We start from the raw sequence: 10845 nt of genomic DNA, 5'->3' as shown, positions 1-10845 counted from the left end.
CAGTGGAGACCCCTTTTCCCCAGGATAATAACTTTTATGGGAGTGAATTTCCCTTCCTTCTGAATTGCAGATTCCTCTCAATTCCTCTTTTCGCACTCCGTTCTTAACTAAGAGTCGTTTGTGAGTCAGATGTTTGTAACTCAGGGACTGCCTGTATTGGAAAGGAGTCTACATTGAGCTTTATAATGTAATTCAAACTGCATTATATGGCAGTGTAGAGGGGTCCACAGAGAAAGTGATACAAATTGCAGAAAAAGAAATTCCACCTTAACATTAGGTAGAACTTAAGAGTTGTTCAGCCATGGAATCCACACACAGCTGGCCCTTGGTCTCTCTTCCAACTCTAATGTTCTATTATCTATCTATCAACCCATCCATCCATCCTGCAGATGGATGTTGGCCCTTGGGATCACTTCCAACTAATATTCTATTATCTCTATCTATCTATTTGTCTGTCTATCTATCTATCTATCTATCTATCTATCTATCTATCTATCCATCCATCCATCTATCCATCTATATATCTAAAGATGTTGGCCCTTGGGATCACTTCCAACTAATATTCTATTATCTCTATCTATCTATCTATCTATCTATCTATCCATCCATCCATCCATCTATCCATCTATATATCTAAAGATGTTGGCCCTTGGGATCACTTCGAACTAATATTCTATTATCTCTATCTATCTATCTATCTATCTATCTATCTATCCATCCATCCATCCATCCATCCATCCATCTAAAGATGTTGGCCCTTGGGATTACTTCCAACTAATATTCTATTATCTCCATCCATCCATCCATCCATCCATCCATCTAAAGATGTTGGCCCTTGGGATCACTTTCCACTAATCTATTATCTATCTATCTATCTATCTATCTATCTATCTATCTATCTATCTATCTGTCTGTCTGTCTATTTACCTACCTACCCATCTATCCATCCATCCATCTAAAGATGTTGGCCCTTGGGATCACTTCCAACTAATATTCTATTATCTCTATCTATCTATCTATCTATCCATCCATCCATCCATCTATCCATCTATATATCTAAAGATGTTGGCCCTTGGGATCACTTCGAACTAATATTCTATTATATCTATCTATCTATCTATCTATCTATCTATCCATCCATCCATCCATCCATCTAAAGGTGTTGGCCCTTGGGATTACTTCCAACTAATATTCTATTATCTCCATCCATCCATCCATCCATCTAAAGATGTTGGCCCTTGGGATCACTTTCCACTAATCTATTATCTATCTATCTATCTATCTGTCTGTCTGTCTGTCTGTCTGTCTATCTATTTACCTACCCATCTATCCATCCATCCATCTAAAGATGTTGGCCTTTGGGATCACTTCTAACTAATATTCTATTATCTATCTGTCTCTATCTATCTACCTATCCATCCATCTAAAGATGTTGACCTTTGAGATCACTTCCAACGAATATTCTATTATCTATCTATCTCTATCTATCTATCTATCTATCTATCTATCTATCTATCTATATCTATCTATCTATCTATCTATCCATCTATCTATCTATCTATCTATCTATCTATCTATCTATCTATCTAAGGAGGTTGGTCCTAAGGACCTCTCCAACTTTCATGTTCTATTATATATGTATGTATCCCCTTCAGGGTGAGAAGGGCAGGGTATAAATATAGTAAATAAATACCCATCTATCTGTCTATCCATCTGTCCACACATCTATCTAAGGAGGTTGACCCTTGGGGTCTCACCCAATTCTAGGATATTATAATTCTATATGGAAGGGATCTCAAGAACCATCTCGTCTATCTGCCTGCCATGGAGAGATACACAACTGAGCATTCCTGAGAAATAGTCAACCCATGTTTTTAAGAGGCTCCACCACCACACAAGGGTTAGTCCAGTATAAACCTTCCTTTGAAACAGCCCTGAATCCAGCACTTAAATGCTGAATCCAGAGCCATTGTCCAGACAGGTCAGAGCTCAATTGGTCCCACTGAACCATTGCTACCTCCATGTTGGGAGTTCCATCCAAGTCCCTGGCTGCTGTGGTCACATCTGCTGTTGTTTGAACGAGGTCTTAGTGAGAGCAGCAAGGATAAGGGTTGTTGGCTTCAAGGGTGCCCCATTTTGCCATCATAGATGTGACATGCAATGGCCAGGCGTCCTGACACAACTCTTTGGCCAACAAGAAACTGTGGAATCAGCAACATGCGCATGATCCATCCTTTCATCAAGACAGAGAAAGAGAGATGATGGTGGTGTCCATCTGGAAGCCCATCTGCAATGAGTACAAAGTTTTCAGTAGTGTGGTCAAGCCCCAAGGCAATCTCTCCCACTCAAACTGCTCTTACCATGGGAACATTTTTCTTAATATTGAGGTCCCATGACCTGCTGTCCACTCAAAGGTCAATCTGTTTATCAGGGAAGGCCCATCAGACAGACAACCAACACAAAGAGACAGAATGTCTCGGATGCTAAATAACTGGATGGGTCTCTGTCAAAGGATGTGTCTACATTGTAGAATGGATGCTGTTTGACTCCAATGGTTATAGAATTATGGGAATTGCTGGGGACAAATCCTGCCCAAAACCCTGGACAGGGCCATGACTGAGCATAATGGGCTCCAAGGATGAAGGATTCATTCTACGGCCAGCTTCTACTCCTAGGAAGGAGAACTTTTCCAAGTTCTGACCACTCCTTTTATGGGGTGCTATCAAAGTGTTATTCCAATGGAGGTGCTCTTCAAATAAATTCCTATGAAAATAAAGGTGGCGATTAAAATAGGCATCATAAAGTTCACTGGCTTGAGTCATAAGATCACCTCTGAAGTTCTCACAGACAGACCTCACCGCTTCCGTCCTGCACCAAACCAGCGAAACCTCAATGGAGGGGCCATTGGCAAACTATGTCTGCTGGTTATTGGTCAAGTTGTCCACAGAAGAAGCCACAGGAGTGAGGAAACCCTTGAGCCAGGCCCCACTGAGCCATGGAAAGGTCAACCTCAGAGCATATAAAGCCCAGGAGGCTCCCTCTTTCCCAGAGATCACTCACCATGGGACGCTTTTGGGGAGCCTTCCTCCTGCTGGTGGGCCTGGCAGCCGCCGCCCCCTTGTCTCCCCCAAAAGACTTCCAGGAGGCTCTTGCGCAGGTGGTGGCCATCTACAACCAGGGTCCCAACGTCCGGAATGCCTTCCGCCTCCTGGAAGCCATGCCGCTGCCTGGGCTGGTGAGTCCGACTCAGGGGAAGGGAGGGGTCGCCATTACACTAGGTTGAATTGGTTCAGACTCAATGAGATATTGAAAAACTAGAGCAAAATGTGCTATAGAAGGATATCCCATACAAACAAAGTTTTGGCAGTTTAATAAACTTTGTCCATGTATTTATGATAGGACCAATTAGGAAATGGCATTTATAACCCAGGAACAAAAACCGTTTTGCATAGTGCCTATTTCTGCCTATCTCCGCAATCGCAACTCCTTCTATGAACCGGTGCGAACTCTAAGATCTTCCTGGGAGACCCTCCTTTTGCTCCCAACACCGGCACAAGTACGGTTGGTGGGGACGAGAGAGAGGGCCTTCTCAGTGGTGGCCCCAAGCCTCTGGAATGCCCTCTCCAGAGAAATAAGACAGGCGCCATCCCTCCCCTCCTTTCGTAAGAGCTTGAAGACCTGGTGGTTTGAGAATGACCAGTTCCAGCCCAGCCCAAACATTGCTGAATATGGCCTTGCACTCTGACCCATTACCCTGGCCATCCCTCTAATAGGCCCTGAAAATGAGCAGCCACACACCTGTACCTGCTATTGCTGTTAGCCTGTTAGATTTATTTATTTATTTATTTATTTATTTATTTATTTATTTATTTATTTATTTATCTATCGTGTCAGTGCAACCAGTCGATTATATTACATTTCTAACAGAACAAAGCAAAACAAAACAAAAAACAGACAAAATACAAAAATTGTGAGTTTGGTAGTTGATTAAATGTCCTTTGAGCAGTATCTGGCCACTTGGAGTGCTTCTGGTGTTGCTTCAAGAAGGTCCTCCCTTGTGCATGTGGCAGGGCTCAGGGTGCATTGCAGCAGGTGGTCAGTGGTTGGCTCTTCTCCGCACTCACATGTCGTGGACTCCACTTTGTGGCCCCATTTCTTGAGGTTGGCTCTGCATCTCGTGGTGCCAGAGCGCAGTCTGTTCAGCGCCTTCCAAGTTGCCCAGTCCTCTGTGTGCCCAGGAGGGAGTCTCTCATTTGGTATCAGCCATTGGTTGGGGTTCTGGGTTTGAGCCTGCCACTTTTGGACTCTCGCTTGCTGGGGTGTTCCAGTGAGTGTCTCTGTAGATCTAAGAAAACTATTTCTTGATTTAAGTCGTTGACGTGTTGGCTGATACCCAAACAGGGGATGAGCTGGTGATGTCTCTGCCTTGGTCCTTTCACTATTGGCTGCTACTTCCCGGCGGATGTCAGGTGGTGCAATACCGGCTAAGCAGTGTAATTTCTCCAGTGGTGTAGGGTGCAGACACCCCGTGATAATGCGGCATGTCTCATTCAGAGCCCCATCCACTGTTTTAGCGTGGTGAGATGTGTTCCATACTGGGCATGCACTCAGCAGCAGAGTAGCACAGCGCAAGGGCAGATGTCTTCACTGATACAGATACAACCTGTTAGAGCACTGTACTCAATTCCCGGCCCCTCATATTTTGAGTTTGCACTAGCCTTGGCCCAGCTTTTTAATTGCTCTAAATAGGCAGGATTGTTTTGAATATGTGTTATTGTGATAATTTTATGCTTATGTTGTTTTGTTAATTTTATGTTATGCTGTTTACTTTGTATGCTTCGGTGATGTTACTTGGAAATTGCCCTGAGTCCCCCTCGGAGAGATAGAGTGGTATATAAATATATTATTATTATTATTATCTGCCAAATGTCTGAAGGGCAGTGGTCAGTTCGGAGCAAGAAGGGGAATAGCTTTGTGCCAGGAAAACAGTTCCCTCCAAGCCCTCCTATGAAGTTTGGATGACCTTACGAGGTGTGCGAATCTTTGCTAAATGCTTGCTGAGCATCTGCAATCCATGGCCAGAGTTTTGCCATCAAATTAATGTTCTGTAGAGGTCAATATCTTATGCGTCGGGGCCTCATTGCCTCTTCAGACTACTGTTATAGCACTTTGATACCACTTTAATCACTGGCAAAAAAAAATCACCCATGGAAATTGAGACACTTGGGGCCAAGTAATATCAGAGTGTGGTCAAGAGAGCAAGAATTCTGGCCCAACTTACCTGTTGGAACGCATCTTCCCTTATGAACCTGCTAGGACTTTAAGATCGTCCAGGGAGGCCCTGCTCTCGGTCCCGCCTGCATCACAAACACATTTGGTGGGTACGAGAGACAGCGTTTTCTCAGTGGTGGCCCCTCGGCTATGGAACACCCTTCCTGGGGACATTAGATCATTAGTTGCACTGGAGGACCTGAAGGTTCCTAGAGAAAACATATTAACCAAATCCACAAGTAATAAGGAAATCTGCAAGTTAAATCCTCAAAGATTTTGGGAGTCCTCGTGGACAAGTTAAACATGAACCAACAATGTCCTGTAGCAGCAAAAAAAAAAAAAAAGCCAATGAGATTTTGGCCTGCATCAATAGGAGTCTAGTGCCTAGATCCAGGGAAGTCATGCTCCCCAAGCTCTATTCTGCCTTGATATAATCATAGAATCATAGAATCCTATGTCTCCAGGGCTGACTTTAGGTATGTTTGTGCATGTATGTGGATGAAAGGGTGGATGGGTGTAGAAACGCGATAATGACCAGGTGGGAGACAGGGTGTAGAAGTGAATGATGATGGCTCCTTTATTGTTGCCTAAGCAAAGCTTATATAGGTTCTGGTGCTCTTCAGCAAAGTCTGCATAGCAACAGTGGGGGATTACATAATTGTCAAGTGATTGGTTGGACTCTCAAGGGTGAGGTAATCTACAGGTGAGGTCAGCTATAGGTGATGTCATCCTTCCTGTCTTCAAGGGTAATGTCCATACATGGTCAGTGGGGTAGGAACAGTGTATGTATCTGGGGAGTATGGCCTGTCTTTAGTCCTAGGTCATGATGCCCTGTATACTTTGCCAAAATGGTGTGAAGCATAAGTGTCAGGGGTCTGGAATTTTTCAATGGGCGTCCAGACTAGAATGGTGTGCCAGTAAAAGTCCAGAGGCGCATTGTCACTTTAATGGGACATAATAATGTCATCACTCCTTCAGATGGGTGGATGGATGATAGATAGATAGATAGATAGATAGATAGATAGATAGATAGATAGATAGATAGATAGAACAATGAGCGACAATGAGTCAGCTCCCTGGTTGACCTTATTGTGAATATTTTACCTGACTCAAGCAGGGATTGCTATTCTTTCTTGCTATTCTTTCTTGCTATTCTTTCCAAAGTCTTCTATAATTCTTCTGAAGCTAAATTGCTACCACATAAACAACAATAATTAAGACAGTAAAACGCCTGCTATACTGGAGAGAAATGGCAGCCCAGAGTCACACCAATGAGGCTGTGACTTTTGCAGGAACGTTTGGGTGTTTAAAGTATTAGATGTTTCAAAGACAGTGAGAGTCTTTCATGCCAACAGCTGCATTTGCTCTTTTGTTTGGTTTCTCCCCCAAGAACTCCAGCTCCGCAAGGCTTCAGCAGATGAACTTTACCATACAAGAGACCGTCTGCCCAGCTTCTGAGAAAGTCCTGGCTGAAGAATGTGAATTCAAAGCCAATGGGGTAAGGAACCATTCTTTTTGTCCTCCATTTGCAAAACAAGGTCCAAAGTGAGGAGATGGAGCATTGCTTTACACTCAGGGGGTTACACAGTGACACCTCATATATCCATTTCAAAGCAAGCCGGCTTGTGAGTGCTTATTTACTATTGCTATTTAGATCCTACAGTCTGACATTGACATGGAGCCCCGGGTGGCACAGTGGGTTAACCCTTGTGCCAGCAGGACTGAAGACCAACAGGTCGCAGGTTCGAATTGGTGGAGAGTGTGGATGAGCTCCCTCTGTCAGCTACAGCTCCCCATGCAGGGACATGACAGAAGCCTCCCACAAGGATGGTAAAACATCAAAACATCCAGGCAACATCCCTTGGGCAATGTCCTTGCAGACGGCCAGTTCTCTCACACCAGAAGCGACTTGCAGTTTCTCAAGTCGCTCCCGACACACTCAAAAAACCCTCATTGATGAAATTCAGTGCCAGATGGTTGCGTTCTGTTTTGTTTTATGTCATTATAAAGGTCATTTGAGGCACAATATTTTCAATATTTGTCATTATGAAACAAAATTTGTATACATTGACCCATCCGAAAGCAAAACGATCACTTCCTCAGCCTCCCATGTGAATAATTTTGAATTTTTTAGTATTTTGTAATTCTGGATAATGAATGCTCAACCTGAGACAGAAACTGAGCAGAATGAAACCAAAGGATAATATTCTTATTTTACATGTTTTCCTCTGTTCAACTTTCCAGATGGTGAAGGATTGTTCCGGATATTTCTCCACGGAGCAGGCAAACTCCCTGATTGTCGTCACTTGTGATACGGCCGTGCAAGAGGTACGTTTCCCTTCCTCATATGGAAGATGTTGGAAGTTTCTTATATTTCGGGGCAAAATCGGACCCTATTGATAAGAGTCTCCCAGGAAAACCTAGGGCACATCTACATTGTAGAAGGAATGCGGTTTCACACCACTTTAACTGCTCTGCCTCAATGTTATGGTGTCCTGGGAGATGGGATTTGACAAGAGTAAGAGAGTTAGTCCCCTTACAATTTACGACTCCCGGGATTTCACAGCATTCAGCTACAGCAGTTCAAACTGGGGTCAGAATGGACCCATCCAACAGTGTCAATCAGGCACGGGCAAACTTTGACCCTCCAGGTGTTTTGAACTTCAGTTGAAGTCCAAAACACATGGAGGGCCAAAGTTTGCCTGTGCCTGGTGTAGGTGCACCTACAAATGAGCACAATGGATCCCCTTTGTTTGGAGCCCCTCAAGGGCCCTTGACACCTGAAGGAAGGGAAAAAGGAAGGAAGGAAGGAAGGAAGGAAGGAAGGAAGGAAGGAAGGAGAGAAGCAAGGGAGGGGAGGAAGACGAAGAAGCAAATGAAAGATGAAGGAGGTCAAAAAGGGAAAAGAAGAAGAGGAAGAGAAGGAGCAGGAGAAGGAGAAGGTGAAGAAGAGGGAGAAGGAGAAAGAGCAGGAGAAGGAGAAGGAGCAAGAGAAGGAAAAGGAACAAGAGAAGAAGGAACAGGTGAAGGAGAAGGAGCAGGTGCAAGAGAAGGAGAAAGAGAAGGAGAAGGAACCGGAAGAGAAGGAGAAAGAGAAGGAGCAGGTGCAGGAGAAAGAGAAAGAGAAGGAGCAGGAAAGGAGAAAGAACAGGAGAAGGAGAAAGAGTAGGAGCAGGAGCAGGAGAAGGAGAAAGAGCAGGAACAGGTGAAGGAGAAGGAACAGGAACAGGAGAAGGAGGAGGAGAAAGAGAAAGAGAAAGAGCAGGAGAAGGAGAAGGAGAAGGCAAAGGGAAAGGAGAAGGAACAGGAGAAGGAGAAGGAGAAGGAGCAGGCGAAGGAGAAGGAACAGGAGAAGGAGAAGGAACAGGAGAAGGAGCAGGAGAAGGAGAAGGAGAAGGAGCAGGAACAGGAAAAGGAGAAAGAGTAGGAGCAGGTGAAGGAGAAGGAACAGGAACAGGAGAAAGAGAAGGAGCAGGAGAAGGAGAAGGAGAAGGAGAAGGAGCAGGCGAAGGAGCAGGAGCAGGAAGAGGAACAGGAACAGGAACAGAAAAAGGAACGGGAGAAAGAAAAGGAAGGAAAGAAGCTGTGGTTCCAAGATCTCAGGATCTGAGGGTCCAGGTCCCTGTTTGGACGCCATATGAAATTGCTGTCCTTTCTTTAAATATATTCCTGGCCTTGTTTCCCAATTTAGACCAGAAATGAGATTATTACATAGAAGCTTTATTTCTGCAGAAGCTTTATTTTCTGCAAGGTGGGCTCTGTAAAGACCAGAATGCTTCCCAGTTCCATCTCCTTTCCATCCCCACCTCCACTCCCTTCTTTAACTCCACCCATCTTGTTCATTCCCAGCCCAATGAAGTCACTGTTCTCCTCAGTTTACAACAGTTTGATCTTGGCCACCTTTGCAGGCCAAAGCCTGGGTCAGAGTGTCCCATTGCTGTGGGAACCTAGCTGTCCACATTCCAGCCTATCCTTACTCTTACCAACTTCCCATCTCTGCTGTGTTGCTGAACTAACATTCCAAATTGACCATTTAATACAGATTAAGATTATAGTCTTCTAACAATTAATACAATGATATTGCATCTTCGGGATCCTATCATTAGGGGGGAGGACCTCTTCTGGAATAATAACCCAGTGTCCAACCCCAAGAAGGAGCTGGATCAGCTCTCCAGAGAAAGGCAACCAAAATGATCCAAGATCTAGCTCATGACTCCTTCTGAAGAGCAGATATGGGATTGTGGAGATGTTTAGCTTGGAGAAGAGAAGGCTGTGAGAAAGGGACAAGAAGACCAGGTTTAAATATTTGAAAAGAGGTCCCATTGAGGAGGAAGGAGCTAAGTTATCTTCTGCTGCTCCAGAGCTGTGGGTTCAAACTAGGATAAGAGATTCCACCTCAATCTTGGGAGAACCACCTGAGGGTCAGAGCTTCATAGAATCATAGAATCAAAGAGTTGGAAGAGACCTCATGGTCCATCCAGTCCAACCCCATTCTGCCAAGAAGCAGGAATATTGCATTCAAATCACCCCTGACAGATGGCCATCCAGCCTCTGTTTAAAAGCTTCCAAAGAAGGAGCCTCTGGGGCAGAGAGTTCCACTGCTGAACGGCTCTCATAGTCAGGAAGTCCTTCCTCATGTTCAGGTGGAATCTCCTTTCCTGTAGTTTGAAGCCATTGTTCCACTGTGTCCGAGTCTCCATAGAAGCAGAAAACAAGCTTGCTCCCTCCTCCTCCCTGTGGCTTCCTCTCACATATTTATACATGGCTATCATATCTCCTCTCAGCCTTCTCTTCTTCAGGCTAAACATGCCCAGCTCCTTAAGCCGCTCCTCATAGGGCTTGTTCTCCAGACCCTTGATCATTTGAGTCGCCCTCCTCTGGACACATTCCAGCTTGTCAATATCTCTCTTGAATTGTGGTGCCCAGAATTGGACACAATATTCCAGGCGTGGTCTAACTAAGGTGGAATAGAGGGGTAGCATTACTTCCCTAGATCTAGACACTCGGCTCCAATTAATGCAGGCCAAAATCCCATTGGCTTTTTTTGCCACCACATCACATTCCTGGCTCATGTTTAATTTGTTGTCCACGAGGACCCCAAGGTCTTTTTCACACGTACTGCTCTCGAGCCAGGCTTCAGTGTCAGGGTGCCCAGGTGGCCCCCCATAATACCCCGCCTACCTTTCTTCCCCCAGGATTCCCGCATCACCAGATTCAGAGGGCTTGGAAATTTCTTCAAAGGATTCGGACATGGCTTCATCTGGGGTCTCCACCACTAATGGCAAAAACGGGTCCCTGAAGAACCGAAGCCATATGATCCCGAAGATCTGAGCGCTGAAGGAGGATGCAAAGCTCAGCGGCCCTCCTGCTTGATGCACCTTTCCTTTTCCTTGTCTTTATCTTTGCACCTGCCACAGAATATAAAGCGGTATTCCAAAAATGTGGTTGTGTCTCGTTCTTCTCGTAGTTAAGCTTCAGGAATATAATAATAACGACGACAACAACAACAACAAAACTTTGTTTATATTCCGCCCTATCTCCCCAAGGGGACTCAGGGCGGATCACAGTACACAT

At 44.8% G+C, this 10845-nt stretch overlaps 1 protein-coding gene across 1 annotated transcript; it reads left to right on the top strand.

Moving 5' to 3' along the window:
• The first annotated feature begins 2995 nt into the window (after window positions 1–2995).
• LOC132779816 (cathelicidin-3-like) lies at window positions 2996–10550 on the top strand. Its single transcript, XM_060783481.2, has 4 exons — window positions 2996–3235; window positions 6662–6769; window positions 7516–7599; window positions 10467–10550. The coding sequence occupies exons 1-4, from the start codon at window positions 2996–2998 to the stop codon at window positions 10548–10550; spliced, it is 516 nt and encodes a 171-aa protein (XP_060639464.2).
• The last annotated feature ends 295 nt before the right edge of the window (window positions 10551–10845 follow it).

Source organism: Anolis sagrei, chromosome 6 (assembly GCF_037176765.1).
Source record: "Anolis sagrei isolate rAnoSag1 chromosome 6, rAnoSag1.mat, whole genome shotgun sequence".
NCBI classification, from domain to species: Eukaryota; Metazoa; Chordata; class Lepidosauria; order Squamata; family Dactyloidae; genus Anolis; species Anolis sagrei.
The sequence above is the reverse complement of the archived record's forward strand: the minus strand, read 5'-3'. Positions and strand labels throughout refer to the sequence as shown.